This window comes from Prionailurus viverrinus, chromosome B2, assembly GCF_022837055.1.
Source record: "Prionailurus viverrinus isolate Anna chromosome B2, UM_Priviv_1.0, whole genome shotgun sequence".
Lineage (NCBI taxonomy): Eukaryota > Metazoa > Chordata > Mammalia > Carnivora > Felidae > Prionailurus > Prionailurus viverrinus.
The window spans coordinates 10,895,403-10,915,421 of record NC_062565.1 but is presented as its reverse complement, the minus strand read 5'-3'; the positions used below and the strand labels follow the sequence as shown (position 1 = coordinate 10,915,421).

General features: G+C 39.4%; 1 protein-coding gene across 2 annotated transcripts in view; it reads right to left on the bottom strand.

Moving 5' to 3' along the window:
* The window catches only part of DEK (DEK proto-oncogene), a 30,932-nt gene extending 12,537 nt beyond the window's left edge, over positions 1-18,395 (bottom strand). The window contains exons 1-7 of one of the 2 annotated variants that reach the window (XM_047857955.1): positions 18,226-18,395; positions 17,646-17,805; positions 14,339-14,440; positions 13,981-14,090; positions 12,917-13,011; positions 10,937-11,057; positions 6,085-6,273 (exon numbers count right to left, since the gene is read on the bottom strand). In XM_047857955.1, coding sequence (XP_047713911.1) covers positions 6,085-6,273; positions 10,937-11,057; positions 12,917-13,011; positions 13,981-14,090; positions 14,339-14,440; positions 17,646-17,796 — 768 coding nt within the window. In that variant the 5' untranslated portion in view covers positions 17,797-17,805; positions 18,226-18,395. Of the gene's footprint in view, positions 1-6,084; positions 6,274-10,936; positions 11,058-12,916; positions 13,012-13,980; positions 14,091-14,338; positions 14,441-17,645; positions 17,806-17,929; positions 18,069-18,225 lie in introns of those variants that run through there. The other variant, XM_047857956.1, reaches the window with a different exon arrangement.
* Positions 18,396-20,019: the final 1,624 nt, after the last annotated feature.

The following is a 20,019-nucleotide window of genomic DNA, read 5'->3' as shown; positions in this document are numbered from 1 at the left end:
CAGTTTTTATAAGCAGAAGTGGATATATACTTATCTAAAGCTATTGCTTAAATTCAAATTTGAATCTAAATCAGTAGTTCTTTACAGACAACTCTGAAGACAGACGCATATAAACTAGCAGCCCCGGAAAGAGTAATATGGACAATACATTAAAAAACCTTAAGAGTACACCTGAAACGAACGTAATACTGTGTGTCAGGAGTACCTGAATACTAACAAAATACATATGGACATGTTTATTCTAACCCTGAGGTATACAAAAATGAAGATATATCATCCTCTCTCTTGGAGTCAAGACTCACGTAGATGCACGACGTGAAGTACACGGCGCACAGCTGACTCTCAGTAAGTTTCCTTATATTTGCCAATAAACATTTATTGAACAAGGGGTACCTCTCCTCAGGCAGACTGTTCTGGAAGACAGAGGCCAGGTCTCTTTCTTCCCCCCTACTCAGCCAAACACTTGGCAAAATTCAGGTAGAATAAGGCAATCATTTTGAAAGAGCGAGAATGATTCATCAATTACTCATACGAAAACGCCCAAGCTCACAGGCTCTCCACAGTCTGGCTTCTGTGTGCCCTGCTCTGGCTTCTGCTCTCATTGCTCTACTTCTGGACACACCACCAACCACAAACAAGTGTGTACGTCACAGGTACCCTGGACTTTCTTGCTCCCCATCTTTGTTCACAACTTTCCTTTCTATTCCCAAAGGTCAATTTCAACAGGTATTTCTGCCATTTCTCTCCAAAGCTTTTCCTCGGCAATAGACAGGGACACTTTCTTTGGGAATCCTATATCATGTACCATTCAAATGGCATTTGGGTAGAAAATATTTTCTGGAACCTCAACGGCACTTAGTGCACTCCCAATTTATAAAATTGAATACTATAAGTGATAACATGAGAAACCCTTACTTTGAAATCTCTCTTAAAATATTTTGAAAATAAGGGGCACCTGGGTGGCTCAGTCGGTTGAGCGTCCGACTTTGGCTCAGGTCACCATCTCACAGTTTATGAGTTCGAGTCCCGCATAGGGCTCTGTGCTGACAGCTCAGAGCCTGGAGCCTGCTTCAGATTCTATGTCCCCCTCTCTCTCCACCCCACCCCTGCTTGGGCTCTGTCTCTGTCTTCCAAAAATGAATAAACAAAGTTTTTTTGAAAATTTTAGTAATTATAACAAAACACATTATATGTCATTACAAAGGAAAAATGTTGGAGGTACTCAGAGTTAACATTTAGTTATTTAATCAAATAGGAGCCAAAACTTGAATTTTTTATTCAAAATATATGGGAAAAAATTAGGTGGTTAAATTTTTAAAAAAATGAAGGCTAGTGTCCAAGTTGTCACGGGATTTATTAAGATTCTGGCTTGCTATTTTGAATCTGCTGTGAGTAGTTCAATCAGAGCCATCTAGCATTGTAGGAAGTTTCGATGTGCTAATGGGAAACATAAAAATTGACAGCTGCCATTAATTTCAGATAGTACCATTTACTATAATCTAAATTTGTAAAAGATTAATAATACACATTTTTAAAAATTTGAAGAGGATTTTCCGTGATCTCTGGTAACCATGAAGGTATAGAATCAGAGGAATGACACAAGCACTTTTTGAAGGAAGGCAAAAAAAAAAAAAATCTTGGGAGAAAAGGCTTACCTATCTTTTATAGGCAGCAGGGCTCTTGAAGGAGGGTCTCCAAAAAAGACGCCTGTCACAGAGCCAGAATCCTGTCCTCACAGCAGAAAGGTTGTACTGGGTGAACAGATGAACAAAATAAAAATTAGCTTAAAATACACTATTCTTTTAACAACTTGGCTGAGAAAACTCAAGAGTGCCAAGAGTAAAGAATGTGCAAGCCTCAATATAGTTCACAAAAGATTATGAAAGCAAGTTCAAGATTTTATTATGATGATTATTAACTTTGCCTTCCAATGAAAGATTTCAATAGTTTATATGGTTCTGTAATTCCTCTGATCAAATTATTATGGGGGGGGGGTTCTTATATTTTAGAACATAATTAAGGACTAACAAAACTTTTGCATTCACCCTCCCACTACCACCAAATAATTCCCTGAATGGTACATATATAGAAGTTTACCAAACACTAGAATTCAAAGTGTCTCTGATCTGGCTGACACTGCAGGATGCCTCCTTCCCCCACAGACTCAGGAAAGCTAACACTTGGATCTCACAGCTTCCCCTGCAGTTAGAGGTAGAGAAGTAACAAAGTTCTGGCCAAGGCAATGTACACGGAGATGTCTGATAAAAGGAATCCCTTCTGGGGCAAAAAACAACAAAGTGAAACATTACTGGAAGAAAGCTCTTTGCTCTTCTCTCTGCCACAGGGATTCAGTGCCTTAAGGTAAAAGCACCATCTTGTGATCATGAGGTTAAGTGCCCCTTATGAAGATGGTGGCTCAGGAATAAAGACGATACTCAAATTCTTGACAACCTTTCTTGAGCTGTTGTACTGGCCCCAAATTGCCCGTCTGTGGATTTCTTGTCATGGAAGAAAAAGGAATTCCTGTTTTGGACATTACTAGTAAGGTTTTTAAGTGTTCGCAACTGGAGACATTCCTGATATGTATGGGAAGGTTCAGATAAATTCTAAATACTAAGTAATAATTCAGTTTGTTGTATACATTTCTAGTGATAAGAAGGTGTTATAAAAACACTAATAAGCCAAAACTGAAGATGTATTACAATAAAACTTTAAAAAATCAAGTATGCTTTTAAGGGTCTAAGAGATCACGAGAACTGTTTTCTCCAATGGGAAGCATCGCTTCTTTTTCTGTACTCTCCAATGACTTCTCTGTGCCTAAGGTCTAACGCTTATGGTAAATGGCATACCTAAGCATGGTTTAAGCTCACTGGCTCATTTTAGCAATCTTCCCTGAAAGTAGCTAATCCAGTATGGGAGCCACATGATTTTCAGAGTAAGTTTATAGAAAATAACTAAACCTGTCATTTTTCTTATTCCCTCATTTTTAAGAAACTTCATCTACAAATTTCCTAATTCTAGAATTAAGCAACTCTCCTTCTACTGACCTAATTAAGCAAATTTCCAAGAACCAAAATGATAAAGAAGTTTAAAGTGGCCCTTTTATAAACGAATTACTACCCAAGTCACTCTTGGAAAGAAAGAGCAACTTATTTGAATTACTTCTCAAGAAAAGGAGGATTAAAAACGGCTGTGAACCATGAACTACCTATCACAAAAATAGAGCTACAGGTAGGTACAGAGAACTTCCAACAAAATTTTTTAGCAATTATTGGCTAACATGATTAAGTGTGACACGTTTTCCTATAGAGGACTTTTTAAAAAACCTGCCAATTCTGTTTCAACCATGTGGTTTTCAGTGACTTCAATCCTACAGTGAAGAAATAATAAATTTACTTTTAAATATCCTAGTCTTCCACACAGCTAACTATGAGTCACGAGCAGGTGACTAACACTCAACCTCACATAACTGGTCAATAGACAACTGTAACTTGAACTGGATTTCTGCTTGAGTAAGAGTTCTGACTTTAGCAATATGATCTAGATTATAAATAGTCCAAAGCCCTCAATTTACAGAGGAAACAAAAGATTAATCTACCCACACTCATAGTTACTTATTCCAAGAATCTAATGTTAATGGGGGAGAAATCTTTTATTTATAAAATAAAAATCTGTCTCAAAAAATAAGCAGAATAAGTAATATTAATTTAGTAATCTTCTATGAAAAGAATCTGCAAAATAATTCTATCTACAGGTAGTCCACAACTTTTCCAATCAACCTATCAATCTTTTTTATGACCTCTTAAAAAAGAGGTCCTTTCATCATAATAATCAAAAATACTGCCACTTATGAAGTCCCTAACAAGGTTGCCACTTCTCTCAGTCCTCGAAAAAATGAAAGAGTAAGGGAAAACACAGTTACCAGAGAAATACTGCTCCTGTTGCTAGTACTTACCTTTCAAAGGTAATCAGAGCCTTTCGCAGGAACAGAATCAGTAATAAAGTTTTTGAGGAGTATAGTCCTAAATTTGAAATATCCTTTAGAGCAATGAATAATTGTATGGTTGTTGAAGGGAGACTTAATCAGAAAAAGAAAAAAATTTAAAAAAAAGCAATTCTCAGTCCAGATTCTATTGGATTGTATTTTATGAAGTTTGTTAGTTTTCTTTTTCTCCTACATGGCTTTTCACCACTTAACCTGGGTTTCTAGCACAAAATCCTTTTTTAATGACACTGTAGAAAGGCTTTGATTTAAAATTAGGACAAGTTCCACTTGTGATCATTATCCAGGAACCAATATGATTACAAATCAATCAGGGGTCATTTATATTCACAAGATTCAAAGAATTCTATTTGGAACAATGGGACAGTAATCTGGAAAACAAGTGAAAATGAGTATAAAATACCCTCACTTTTTAACCTACACCTTAGTCATTAAATGGCAGGAATATTAAATTTAGGAATATTACATATGACAAAAGTAATAGTAGCAGCTAATACTTACATACAGTACCTTTGCCAAGCACTGCTCTTAAGTGCTTTAAATAAAGTCATTTAATACAGCCCTTTAAGACTGGTACTGCCATAAACCCCATATTATAAATGAGAAGGTGAGGTATAGACTTTATAAGTAATCTGCCCAAAATCATTCTTGAAGGTAGAGCTGGAATTTGTACCTAGATTGTTTCCAAAGCTCATGCTCATGCTGACCGCTCAGAGCCTGGAGCCTGCTTTGGAGTCTGTGTCTCCCTCTCTCTCTCTGCCCCTCTGCCACTTGTGCTCTGTCTCTCTCAAAAACTAAATAAACATAAAAAAAAAACTAAAAAAAAATTTTTTTAAAGGTTTTAGGAAGCATAGTGAATACATGTAGTCGTAACCCAAAATTTGTTGAAGAATATTACTGCAAAATTGCTATTATTATACATCCACATATAAACAAACATGCTTCCCTCCTAATGTCCTTAAAATCTATTCCATAAAAACCTTAGGGCTAAGATTATTCATCTCCCTTCACACCAAAAATATATGAAACACCTGCTAGATTTGTAATATTCTTTTTTAAGTTATGAAGTACTTTATACTTAGCTTTATAGAAATCTTTAAAAATTTGACATTAAAATAATCATGGATTTAAGTACCTAAAAACAAATACACACTCATCACATCTTTATTCCTTCTAATCCAGTAGTTATCAACTGGAGGTTGCCCCACCCCACCGGGACATTTGGCAATGTCTACAGATATTTCTGATTTTCATAACTAGAAATTGGGGGGGGGGGGTGCTACTGTCCTCTAGTGGGCAAACATACTATAATGCACCAGATAGCCCTCCACAAAAAAAAAATCATCTTGGTCCAAAAAGTCAAGCCAACTAATCAAGTCCCTAAATAAGACAAAGGAGATGACCCAACTTACAGAGCAAATTCTGACCACTGAAGGGGACACCAAAACAAAGTAAAAAAGAGTCTCTATCAAAACATTATTAGCAATAATAAGAAGTCACTTCCTTGACTGAAGCTACATATCAAGGAAAGGGTATAAGCTAACTCTTTAAATGGTTCAGAGCTCTCCTTTTCCTAAAGTTTCACTTGGGAAACTTAATGCTCTCAAAATTTTACTGATATTCCCAAGTAAAAGAAAATGGCAGGGATTCCTAAGTGGTACAAAACTTGTCCACCCACCAAATAAAACTCAAATGCTATTATGATCATTAAATCATCCCCAATGAGTTGAGAAAAACTGGTGGTTCTTAAACCCCTTGCTTTCTACATAAAACAGAAAATGGCTCCGTGCACACACTCTTCCACTTCCCACTGATCTACTCTAATCTTCACGGTCCAGTTCAAGTCCAGCCCACACCAACCTCACTCTTCCAACTCCCAAGCTCTCACATGGCCATAAAACCAAAAGCTCCATAAGGGAAAGAATTTATACTTAACTATTTCTCTGTCTTTGTAACTAAAAACAACCAATACGGTAGATAGTTTCTAGAATCTGTTTTCTGGCCATACCTATCATAAGACAGGAATATTTAACTCTCCCATGGAAAGAAATGAGAAAACCCACAAACACCCAACATTTTACCTCTTCTTCGCTTTCTTTATCTTCTTCATCTGAAGACTCTTCCTTGTTTTTCTTTTCATCTTCATCGCTGCTGGATTCATCTGACAGAATTTCAGGACATTTGGTTCGCTTAGCTTTCCTTGCCATTCCAGAACTGTTCCGTTCCTTTTTATTGCCTTTGCTAGAAGTTTTCTTAGATTTTGGCAATGGCTGTGTACAATAAAGATAACAACAATGGGCTATTATATTTCCAAGTGAATCATTTTTGGTAACTCCTTCTCGACTCAATTATTCTTCTTGTTCCATCTCAGGGGATATTGCCAAACTTAGCAGCTTTACAGACAACAATTCATCTTTAATGTATCAAGTAAATCTTTCTGTCTGAACTACCAATACCCCTTCATTTGTGTTCTCACACCTAGGCAAGACTCTTTCCAAATGCTGAAATACATACTCTGTGTTCTGACTAGGATTAGATGCCCAAGTACACACTAGATTAAGCTCAGAGAGTTACTTACATGTGGTCAAGGGCAATATCTTGAGTTAGACTTACAATTCATTTCATTCCTTGTAAGCATTAATGGCCATGCCAGAGGAGCTTCTTGCTTTAGGGGATGCTCTAATCAAAGACTAGAACCATCCATAAAGGAAATAAAACCTCACTTTACACATCCTGAATTTATGAACTATATAGTTTGTATTCATATTACCCCTGGGCTCTACTTTTGCTAATGTCAGGTTTATATTCTCATTGACTGTAAATATGCAATTAGTGTTGGGTATGTTAATTATGAAACTAATTAAGAAACACAAAATACATGTACTGCTATTACTTTGATATTCAATTAAAGCATGCATATTTAAAAAGCAGAGACCATGTGAAGAAACACTTTGATCATATTAACCAGCAAATTTAATTCTTAAATGCTTTCTTAGGGGAGTATTTGCTAACTTCTGAAATTGAAAACCATAAAATCTTGCATAAAAGATCTGAAAATATATACACTGAGGAATTAAAATTATTTCCGAAATTATAGGTATCTACTATTTTTATTTTTTCCTGTTATTTTCTGCAATAAGCAGAAATTGTAAGGAAAATCCCAGAACATAACTTTATGATATACAGTTATATAAATGTTAGTGGTAACTGTACGCACTATCTTTCATGAAGTTGGCAGAACCGCAGGTTCTTTCTCTCCTAGAAACTTCCAGTCTAGGGGTCACTGTCACCTACACAAAATTTAAGAATAAGGTGGCTGTTTTGTGTATGTTCTGTTCTCAGGTTATGTACAATCCATAAGATAGCCTCTAGCTGCCCAAACAACCTATTCTTCCTAAAGGCTGACTGGCCTACAGCCAATCTATGTCAGTTCAGAAATTTTAAGTTAGTATGGGGTGATTATGTGTCTCAGTTGGTTAAGCATCTGACTTCAGCTCAGGTGCTGACAGCTCAGAGCCTAGAGCCTGCTTCAGATTCTGTGTCTCGCTCTCTCTCTGCCTCTCCCCTAAATCACACTCTCTCAAAAATAAATACACATTAAAAAAAATTAAAAAAAAAAATTAAGTTAGTAGACTATTGATATTTCTCAGAGGGGTTCTCTGTAAGTTTCTACAAAAAAACTTCCTTGAACGTATATGGATATCCTTGTTATGCAACCTGTTACAATTACCAGCTAGTACCAGGAACCAAATCCATTTGGATAAATTCTGGAGAAAAGGTGACTCTGATTGTCCAAACTCCCTATTCAATCAATATATGAAACCCAGGACTCAAATATATTAGAAAAGTGTGGTATCCCTTACTATCTCAGTTCAGGAACCAGATGCAGGCAGTAAGAATATAATCTATATAAGGAATTAGTAAAGGAGAAGACTGGATGGGTGCAGGATAATCTACACAGGAAAGTGAAAGAATGTTAAACCGTTCAAGTAACCAATCAAGAAAATGCAACTTCCAAAGATAAATAAAGAAGCAGCAATATATAAATATTTTAGAGCCTTCCTGTACTGGTCCTAAAAACAGTTAAACCTTAACCAGAACCCAGTGTCAACAGCATCATCACTTGTTGGAAACAAAATCTGAAAAATAATCAAACTAGAAGTTGTAACTAGAAGTTACAAAAAAAAGATAGTAAAACAACGTTAATTCAATAATTTTATTACTATGGGGACAAAAATTAGTTACTAATGAGTTTGTAGTGTTTTTCTTAAATGACAAAAATGTAGGTAGTACAGAAAATAACTCGAGATTGATATCAACAGATTAAGAAGTAATCATCACAGAAGCAGATATGGAAAGTGGATACAAGAGTTAGATTCCATAAGAAAGACTGAAAGAGTGGTTCTCAAAATACGGTTCATGGATCATAGGGTTTCCTGAGACCCTTTTAGAAGCCCACAGTATCAAAATTATTTTCATGATAACATCAAGACATTATTTTCTCTCTTCACTGTGTTGATATTTGTACTGACTGCAAAAGCAAAGATGGTTGTAAAATCACTGGCACTTTAGTACTAATCAAGGCAGAGGCAGCAAACTGCTAGGAGTCATTATATTCCTCATAACCACACACTAGAAGTGAAAAGAAAAAGGTATTTTAGAATGTCCTTGATGAATCAATAAATACTAGTGATGTCAACTCTCAACCTCGAAGTACGTGACTTTATGACATCTGGGTAACAAAATGGGAGGTACACCTCAAACACGTTTGCCACATACTGAACTTCACTGGTTTTCTCAAGAAAAAGCACTTGCACAATTGAGCTGGGAGCTGAGCCAGCCACCTTTTTCATGAAACACCATTTGTAAAAGAACCGTCAAAGTATGCCTTTTCAGACTTAGGTATTTAAAAGACATGTTCTCAAAATGAACGTGAGCCTGTCACTTTAAAGAAAATAACAGATGGTATTTATTGCCAATAATAAATTTCAAAACTTCATATGGAAAATTCACGTCCATAACCATGAACTTAACAGCCTCCTAATACCTAAAGGTTTTTCTGATGAGACAGTGATTTTATTAATTAATGACTTTTTGACAGTGTTTAATGGAAACGTGCCAACATTTGGAAGATCTGCACAATTGAAAAAACCAATAATTTCCACCTGGTGAATGTTGGTTTCAGACACCACATTACAACTAACCTTTAATAAACTACCACTGTGGAGTTCTGGTGGTCTATCAGAGAATATCCATAATTATGTAAAAGTTTTTAAAGACACTCTCTTTTTCTAACTACATACTGGGTAAGGCTGGATTTTCTTTACATACTTCAAGCAAAACAATGTGCGATAGATTGAAATCCAGAGCAAATAACAATATAGCGGTCTTTTAAGACAGACATGAAGAGACTTGGAAAAATACAAAACAATGCCATTCTTCTAGTTTTGTTGAAAGTATATTTTTCATATAATACATTACTTTCGTTAACATGTAGTGGGCTTACTGGTATTTAAAATTTTTTCAAAAAAATAAATAAAATTTTTTCAGTTTTACTTTATAACATAGTAAATATCAAAATAACCCACATAAGCAAAAGCTTCTGGAGTCCTCATTAATTTTTAAGAGGATATTTGGGTCTTAAAACCAACACATTCAAAATCACTGATTAAAAGAATGTAAACATATCCCTCAAAACCTAAACAACTTCTGAATGGCTTCTGGGAAAATGGTATTCAATTTGTCACATGAAATTCTTTTTTTTTTTTTTTTTAATTTTTTTTTCAACATTTATTTATTTTTGGGACAGAGAGAGACAGAGCATGAACGGGGGAGGGGCAGAGAGAGAGGGAGACACAGAATCGGAAACAGGCTCCAGGCTCTGAGCCATCAGCCCAGAGCCCGACGCGGGGCTCGAACTCACGGAGCGCGAGATCGTGACCTGGCTGAAGTCGGATGCTTAACCGACTGCGCCACCCAGGCGCCCCTGTCACATGAAATTCTTAAGAAGTACAGGTCTGTCCATAGTAAAAGTTTAAGAAATAGGGAATCTCTCATTTTTAAGCAAACTCAAAACATATTAAAAAACCCCAAAACCAAATCAAAAAAAACCCCACCATAGCCCTTGGATTTATAGCTATATGACAAAAATATTCTTTATCTGTCTTTCTCCAGCTAATGGTAAATCATACCAAGAGCAAATAAAACCAAAGTTCCAGAGCTATTTTCTGGTTCCTAATCCTTATGCCCTCTCCCCTCCCTCACCGATGGTTTTCCCCTGAACTCCTAGGTCCTCTAGAATTTTCCGCAGTTTCTTTGCTAACAAAATGAGGAAGATTATGAAAATATTTACTGACAGACTTAAACTGAAAGTGCAAAGTCAGGTAAGTAATACTTTAATAGACATTTGAAGTCAGTTAACGAGTCCTATGTTAAACAATTAAGGCAAACCTAATCTGAATTTTAGGAAGAGTGGGGGAAAGTATAAGGCCATTTTACTTCCAACCATTATTCCAGTGTCTAGAAAATACCCAGTTCTATATGCCCATCTTATCTTTCCTCACCTGGTTGAAGGTTGCATACGTTCCCCATCCAGCCTAACACCTCACCCTCAATTCAACCTGTTTCTGTTCTTCCAGTTCCTTCTAGATATAAAACCCTGAATACTTAAGTTTGTATTTCTGTCCATTTGACATTAACTTAGTTAATAATTATTTTTCTTAATCTTCTATCTTCTGTATCTGATAAGAAGACAAATCTATATGCCTCCTATGCTATTTCTATCATGAAACTGGTGCATGTTCTTTGAAAGCAGAAGACACTACTGAATGTTGAGAAGCAATGCTGCTAACAAACTAAACTGTTCCATAAAAAGAGAAAGGAAGGACAGACTATAACTGATTCATTACTGAAATAGTAAAAATTGGTCCTCACTTTGCCAGAAGGCTTTGGATGCATTAAGAAATTCAAGATCCTCTTCACCAGTTCGCTATTTACACCTGATCTCTCCAAATCAAGAACCTCGCAGATGCTCTTTAACATGGCATTTCTAAACCTAAAACAGAAAATGAAAGAAACCAAGTTTGTTATGTAGCAAAGTTTATAAACATTCTCCACAACATAAAGGCAATAGCTAACCAGAGTCACTCAGGTACAAACATTAAAAAAAGCATGGGGGCAGGGGGTAGGCGCCTGGGTGGCTCAGTCAGTCAAGTCAGACTTCAGCTCCCGTCATGATCTTACGGTTGTGGGTTCAAGCCCCACCATCTGGCCCTGTGCTGACAGCTCAGAGCGTGGAGCCTGCTTCAGATTCTGTCTCCCTCTCTCTCTGTCTCTCACCCACTTATGCTCTCTCTCAAACACTAAAAACAAACAAACAAACAAACAAACAAACCAAAAAAAACCACAAAAGGGCATCCAACCCAGGGGCACCTGGGTGGCTCAGTTGGTTAAGCATCTGACTCTTGACTTCAGCTCAGGTCATGATCTCATGGTCCTGATATCTGCACTGACAGTACGGACACTGCTTGGGATTCTCTCTCATTCTGTCTGCCCCTCCCGTGCTCTCTATCAAAATAAATAAGTTAAAAATAAGTCCTCCCTTTAAAAAAAAAAAAGCTTCTAATGTTTCTCTGAATATGAGAAGTACTTTCCAGAAAACAATAAAAAGCACTTTCCTAATAATCTTGATTAATGTATAAAATACAACCAGATAGGATTATTAATAAATTGAAAAACACTATTTACCAGTTAAGCTTTTTAAATTAAAAAAAACTTTTTTTTTAAACATTTCTATTTATTTTTGAGAAACAGAGAGAGACAGAGCATGAGCGGGGGGAGGGGCAGAGAGAGGAGACACAGAATCTGAAGCAGGTTCCAGGCTCCGAGCTGTCAGCACAGAGCCTGACATGGGGCTTGAACGACAAACTGTGAGATCATGACCTGAGCTGAAGTCAGATGCTTAACTGGCTGAGCCACCCAGGCACCCCTTTAAAGTTTATATATTAAGAGACAGAGAGAATGAGCACGTGCTTGCAAGCAGGGGAGGGGCAGAGACAGAGAGAGGGAGAGAAGAGAGCCTCAAGTAGGCTCCGAGATACCAGTGCAGAGCCCAACTCAGGGCTCAAACCCATGAACCAGGAGTTCATGATCTGAGATGAAATCAAGAGTTGGGACACTTAACCGAATGAGCCACCCAGGTGCCCCTACTAATTAAGTTTTAAAGGTAGTAAAGGAATAAACTAAGTCAATTCACTAGAAAATAACGTAAGAAGTTTTCAATACTATAAAATTCATGGACTTAATTTTTCTGGTTGGTGATTATAAGACCAGTGCTCTAACCCCTGAGCTATGGAGCCAAACATAGTATTAAATACTAGATTTTCCCCTCAGCACTCCTACTGTGATGAAGGAACAATCATCTCTATTATTTACTATTTTTAAACTATAAAGGATTTAATAAACAAAAGCTCTTAAGAATATATCATCTTGCTTGCATTGTGGTAAAGAACACATTTTCATCAAATTGATTGTTTTCAAAATAGTTTAAATGGTACCTACAAGTTGGGGGAACAGAAAGGCTGGCAGGAGATAAAGGAGGGTGGTGGATTTTTCACTCTATTCCCAAGACTTGAATTTTGAACTGTCTGAATGACTTATTTGCGTATGCTTCTAAGAAATAGAAGCATTTTTTATGTGAGTTTTCAATAATCTTAACAGTAACTACTTATGGGAAACTAATGAATATCCCAAGTTAACAAAGATCCCAAGATCTTAACAAAGAATGTTAAGATCTTGGCATTAAAAGCAAAAAATTAGCAGTCCACTAAAAATGTTTGGATGGTCTTATTTAAATGTTTAAAAATTAACTCAAAATACATTGATCAAAACACAATACATGTAAAAATAACTTACTTTTTCAACATTTCTTCCTTCTTTTTATATTGGACACTTCCTTTTTCAAATGGAAAGCCACTGAACTGACCCACATTCTTCTTTAATGAGGACACCTGAAAATGTTTCCTTTATTATTAATGCTATTTATTACCCAGTAATGTACATAAGAAAAATTCAAAGCCAACATTTGTATTTTCAAATCTGTTTCCCAGTTATAGTATTGGTTTATTCAACATTTCTTAACTCACAACGGAAAATAGTATTTGTCACTCAAATATTAACGTTATAAAAGGCTTAAAAATTTAATTCTTTAAAAATAACAATTTGAATTGAACAAATTTCCATCTGGGAATTTTTACTGACAATTAGAGAACTACAACTAAATGTTATCTGACAGTATTAGGGGATGTGGAAAGTCACTTCTTAAAAAAAGATCCTTTCCCCAAGTAATACACATTACTAGTAATATTTATTTCTTATATGAGAGAGTCATGGATTTTATTTTTTGAAAAGAACAGAAGACCTCCAATATCCAAAAGTTATACGATTTAACAGTAATGAGACTTGAGTAAATTAGATTGTAGTGAGATCAAATGAGATAACACACAAGATTCTAACATCAAACTTCACTTTGTCCTTGCAAAACCCAAAGTTTCCTCAATTATATGAAATAGATTTGTTTTAACAAATCCCCAAAGAATTACCACCTAATTTATCAGATATTTGCTCAAAATGAGATACAATTATACTTTATCATTTTTTCTGAATAGCTGGAAACCTTCCCAAAATAAATTTCTTCTAATACATTTAAAGATCACTAAAATCACCACAATTAAAAAAAATTCAGTTTGGCATAAAAACTATACTACAAAGCCTGGATATTACAATCCTAACTGCTAATATCCAACTATGTATTCTGTGATAAATCATTTAATAAATGTGTGTTTCAGTTTGTTCATTTGTATGGTACAGAAACTGAACTAGTTGATTGCTGAAGTCCTTTCCAGAACTAAAATTATATGCTTCTATTGCACAAATACATAAATATGTTACTAGATTAAAGACATAAAAAAGGTCTTAACTGTGCCAGGTCTGTTGTAAAGTAGTTTATGTAGATTTCTAAGTTCATCTGTTTTCTTTTTACTCAGGAAGAAATGTATCCTTTCAATTTCACAAAGTTTCTGTCCTTTTCCTAGGAAAAAACACACCGTAATAATTAAAGTTAAGCACTATTATGTGTTAATAGATTTACAGTTATTTTAATGATGGTTATTTTTACAGCATAATTTATTTATAGCTTTTGCTCAATAGGGCAAACGAAATGAAATTATACCATTAATATATAACTACTTAGTAAACACTAAAAACTGAGTACTGCTGACCATAAGTTTGATATTTAAACATTTTTAGTGTAAAGTGAAAAGAACAGAATAAACTTACCTTGTGCAATTGTAAATGGCTCTCTCTGTAAGGAAGAGACTTGCATGGTCAATCTCTCCACTTTTTTCTTTTCCCTCTTGCCTTCCACGATCAGACTCTTTTCTAGAAATTAATTTAATACTTCTTAAATAACCAGAAGCTTAAAGAACATATTAATTTTATTGGATAAACATATAAGGAAAAACTGCAGAAATCTCTAATACTTTACTCTTCTCCTGAGCATGGTTTTGAGAAGCAAATGAGAGATGAAAAATAGTAAGTTAACAACATCACTGAAATCTTTTTTTTAGAGTAACATTTTATTTGCCTGGCAAGTCACAAAGGGATCCAGTTTTAAAAAAAAAAATCAGAAAGCAAAAAACTTTTATTCCACTGCAATTATTGCTAATGAAAGTCCAGTCACTTTGTGAACTATCACCAAGGCCGACTCTTTAATTAGACCTAATTCTGTTGATTGCAATTTAGTTTATGGTACATCATCAAATAGCTAGCTTGGGCTGAGATTATAAGAACTTCAAAAAACATGCAAAGAAAGCAATAATTCAGCAAGCTGACGAAAGAAAAACAAGGACCTTAGCTAAGGTAGAGCAGCCTAATGTTGCTATAAATAGGGCAAAATTCTACAAGTTCACATTTACTGCAACTGACTGGGAGGACATTATTTTGTAGTTCAGTAAATGTTTATAACAGTGGTCATAAATCATTCTAAAAAAAGTTAAACTGTTTATGGTGTGGACTGCTTTAAAAAAAAAAAAAGGCTAGAGAGGCACTTGGGTGGCTCAGTTGGTTATGCGTCTGACTCTTGATTTTGGCTCAGGTCATAATCTCATGGTTCCTGGGATCGAACCCCAAGTAGGGCTCATCAGCAGAGGGCCTGCTTGCGATTCTCTCTCACCCTTTCTCTTTGTGCATACATTCTCGCTCTCAAAATAAACATTAAAAAAAATGCATAAACATTTAAAAACATTAAAAAAGACATATAACATATACTTAAAAACTTAAACCTTTAAACTTAAATTTCTAAAATGATTTATACCCACTGACACAAATTCAGATAAAAAAGAGAACACTCTATCACTGAACGTCCTTTCATTCATTCAGCTGAATGCTTGTTTTGTGCAAAGCCTCTCTAGATACTAAGGGGGGGGGGATGAACAGATGATGAAGATACTGAATATCCTGAAAGACATCACGTCTACTGGTGGTGTTTAGTCACAAATATACTCCAAGGAGAAGGTGATACACACCTTAGGAAAGATACAAATAAAAGTTCTCCGAGTTGAAGACAGTAATTATTTTTGGATTAAGCAAAAACGATCAAAACATTTGGAGGTGGCTTTGAAAGATTTGGAGACATAAGGATTTGCGCAGAAAAAATGAGTAAGGATAAAGAGATTCCGGCAGGTATATTCTGGCAATGGTGTGCAGAGGGAAGAAAACACACTCTAAAGCAATCCCTGTTACCCTGCTGCTGAAACCCTGACTGACTTAAACCATTTTGCTTGCCTCTGATTACCATCTATGAGCTAATGGCTCTCCTGATCTGCATCCAGTCAAGAGCTTTCTAAGCTTCACATCAACTGTCAGAGCCGCCAGTGGACAGCTCCACTTCGTGTCCTCCAGGCACCTAACTCAGTGCGCTCAAACAGAACTCCGAATCCTCTCCACACTTGCTCACCTTTGTGAATTATGTTTTCCAGAAAATGGTAATAGTGTCAGCTCAGCTGCCAAAGACACAAACCTAAGAGTCATCTTTTATACTAGCCCCTCCCCACCCAAGTCAAGTCCACCCTTCTTTGGCAGACTGCGCTGTCCTGTTTCTGAGATGCCCCAGGAGTACAATCAAATTTTCAGGGCTAGCTGGGATAAAAACCTTCACAATTTTAGTTGCTCCACAAACACGTCGAAGGAAGGAAACAGAATAATCAATTAGAACAACTACAGAATTCCTTGGGGGTAATTCTGGAGAAAAAAAAAAATCGCATTCTGAACGATCATCTGGCCCCTAAGCATTGCTTATCAGCCACAGGTAGTATTTTTACACGATTTCTATAATTTTTTTCCTGACAGAGGAATCCATCATCCCTGTGGTATAGAAACTTGGTCTTTAAAAAGAGACTAAACAACAAACAAAAAATCGGAGGTAAAAACACTCTGAAAATTTTGGACTAATAGTTGAGATACTGCAGCCAATTTTTAGTTATTGTATTGTGAATAGCTTAAAAATAATTTATAATTTTCTCCAACCGCTTCAGTACTTAAATGTGGAAATGCTCCGATCTCAGAGCACCTACCACTTCTAACAAACAAAAAGGCATGCCGTGTAATCTCAACCCAGATCGTAGGTATAAAATGCTGACCTGGGGCTGGTTGAGGCTTAAAAGAAATGGGACGCTTAAACCCGGGTTTGGAAAGAACACTTCAAACTTCTTCCCAAGTTTGGCTGGAGCCACATATTAAACAAACCTGGATTGGTCTAATATCATCAAAGGACGCTAAGAGAACTGCGATACAGATTTTTTTAAGTGACTGGAAAACATTTTAGGAACCTGGCATACCCGGAAGTGGTAGTGCCCCGTGCATGCTGGAGAAAGTGATGCTCTATCAGTCCCGCATCCGGTAAGGTCCTCCTGCTTCAGGCCTCCAGGCAAATAATGGTTAATAGTGCACTCCTGCAACTCCAAAACTGAGACCAGTTTCGGAGCTCTTTCACAGCTCACCGCTTTCCTATTTAACTACTTTCTCGAGCAGCAACAGCTTTCACTGGTGTTTCCCCGTGAGAGTGAACTCCCCCAAGCCTCTGCAAAGGGCCTCTGCTGAAGTTCAGCAGATGCATGAGAAGTTGTCAAAATATCTCCAGGACTAGCATGAATAACGTCTTCACGTCTGCATGTGTGGTTTCAGGAAAGACCTCGCAAGAACTTCAAAAGGCAAAACACCTGTACTTAAATTAGCAGAAGATGAAATTAAAAACAGCAACCCTAGCGACTTCAAAAGCCAACAAACAAGTCTTAAAAACAGATCTGAAACTTAGAAACGTCCTGTCAAATGACGAAAACGTTACGAACGCAGATTGCTGGCCACAAGTCAACCGCAACTCCCAAATGCGTAAATAACAACGCTAACAGCTATTTTCTACCAACCGGAATTCACCAATTCTCTGCCACTGCTCAACACCAAAAAGGGATAAATCTCGCCAACATTCTCGCCAGAGATCCCTCCGATTCAGCGTCTCCAGGCGCAAAAAAAGGAAGCAAGAAAACGGTTTTCTGAGAAATCCATCACCAGAGACGCGACTTTCTCCCACCTTTTTCTTCCTCCTCCTCCTCTTCCTCCTCCTCGTCGTCCTCGTCCTCCTCTTCACTTTCCTCTCTCGGGCCGGGCATTTCGGGCTCTTTCTCGGACGCGGGCTGGGCGGGGGTTCCCTCTCCCTCTGCAGCTGGGCCCGAGGAGGACATGCTGTCGACCTGCGGGCGGGCAGAAAGCCACACGTCTCGGTCCCCTCGGCCCCGGCGGCAGGGACGGGGCGGCCACCGAGACCTGCCCGACCCTTCACGGCCCCAGGACGCCGGGGGCCGCGGGAAACCCGACCTCAAAGTTGCCTCCTCCCGCGGCCGGGACAGCAGCGCTTACTCCCCCGGGGACGGCTTCCCTCCGGCTGCGGGCATTCCCGAGGCGGGAAACCGCGGGCGCCGAGCCGCCCCTCCCTCCGCCGGGCCCGCGCCGCCCCCCGCCCGCTCGCGCCGGCCCGCGCCGCCGCCGCCGCCGCCGCCGCCGGCCGCCCCGCGTCCCCTCCCCCCGCCCCAGGCCGCCGTCCAAATGGCCGCGGCGGTGCGGGCGGGCCCGCGGCGCCCTCTCGGCCTCCTCTGCCCCGACGCAGCCCTCACCGCCGGTGCCGGCCGCCGCGGGCCTGGCGCGCGAAGGCACGAAGAGGCTCCGGGAGGCGGCGGCGAGCGCCGAGGAGGAGGCGCGCGGGCCGCTCTCTGGCGTGACGCTCGCGCCGCGCTCTCGGCTCCCCCGAATCAACAAGATTTTCAAAATGGCGGTTCGGGAAGGAAAGCGGGAATGCGGCGGCCAATCAGGGCCGCGAGCTGGGAGTTGGCGCGCGCGGGTGGGGGAGGCGGGGCAGCCGGGGCAGCCGGGCGCCTCCGCGGGGAGCCCGGGCCGGGGTGGGGCGGGGCCGCGAGGGGTCGCCCCGGTGGCGGGCGGAGGGGCGGCGCGCTCCCGGGCCGCGCGGGCCGGCGCTTGGGCTCTCCGCTGGGGAGGCGTGCGGGCCGCGTCCCGGCCGGCCGGCCGGCCGACCTGGCGGGGCTGGCCGCGAGAACGCTAGGGGGCCTGCCAGGGCATTGTCTCCGCGGTTCCTGCCCGGAAAAGGGGGGCAGCCTGCGCCCGGGAGGGGCGGGCGGCTGGTGGTAGAGAAGTTTCCATCTCAGGAAGTCGCCACCTGCAGTATTTCACAGAGGTTGAAGGGATTATTAAATGAGTGATCTCCATTCGGGTCCAGAGATCGTGCTGGGGGTGAGCCCTGAAACCGCTGTATTTCGGAGGACCCCATGCCTTGTTTAAGTTGCGCCCTAGGGAAAAAGACCCAACCACGTTCGAAGTTCACGTCACCAGAGACAAGTCGATTTCCAGATCTGTAAATGTAGCGAGTGTGTTTGTGCGCGCGATTTCCAGGCCTGTAAATGTAGGTGTGTGTGTGTGTGTGTGTGTGTGAGAGAGAGAGAGAGAGAGAGAGAGAGAGAGAGAGAGAGAGAGATACTAGAGGAAATACGGTATTGCCCAGTAATACCCGTGAATGTAGGGGGTGTGTGTGAGAGATATAATAGAGGATGTCCAGGATTGCCCAGTCCAGACCCATAAATATGGGGGAGATAATAGAGGACTTACGGTATTGCCCAATCCACGCTCGTAAATGTAGGGGAATTGTGTGTGAGATAATACAGGAAGTACGGTATTGCCCATTCTAGGGCCCTAAAAGTAGTGTGTGTGTGTGTGTGTGTGTGTGTGTGTGTGTGTGTGTGTGTGTGTGAGAGAGAGAGAGAGAGAGAGAGAGAGAGAGAGAGAGAGAGAGAGAGAGAGATAACAGGAAATACGGTATCGGCCACTCCAGACCCGCCTCCCAGAGTTCTAGGCCAGCTCCGCAGACACCTTTGAAAACTCTTCGTTACCAAAACCTAATGTAATATTTCTGCCCCTTTCTGTATGTGATGCCCTTCGTTTCTTCCCCCTACTCAACCACAGCTGTCCAAAGGATCCTATTACTCAATGGACTTCATGGAAATAGGATGAGTTAAATTTGCCTGAATGGACTCCAGATTGCAGGGCATAAATGAGACATTTTCTTGGAATCCTCTCTTTTCCTTTTGTGCCCCAAACGAGAACAAACCAATTCAGTCGTTTCTACCCTCAAATCTTATACTATTTTCCCCACTTTACTGATGCCACTCAAATTCTGTTCGCTCTTTTGCTTGGATTTCCACACAGCCTCACTGTTCAGGTGGCTTCCACATTACCACCCCTACACCCCCCCCCCCCCCCCCCCGCCCGCTAGTCACACAGCAGCCAAGGTGACTTTTTTTTTTTTTTTAATCTCAGGTTGGGTACTCCCTTGCTTAAAACTCTTTGTGGTTTCTTACCATACTTGGAAGAAAATTCAAAATACTTATGGTTCGGGGCAT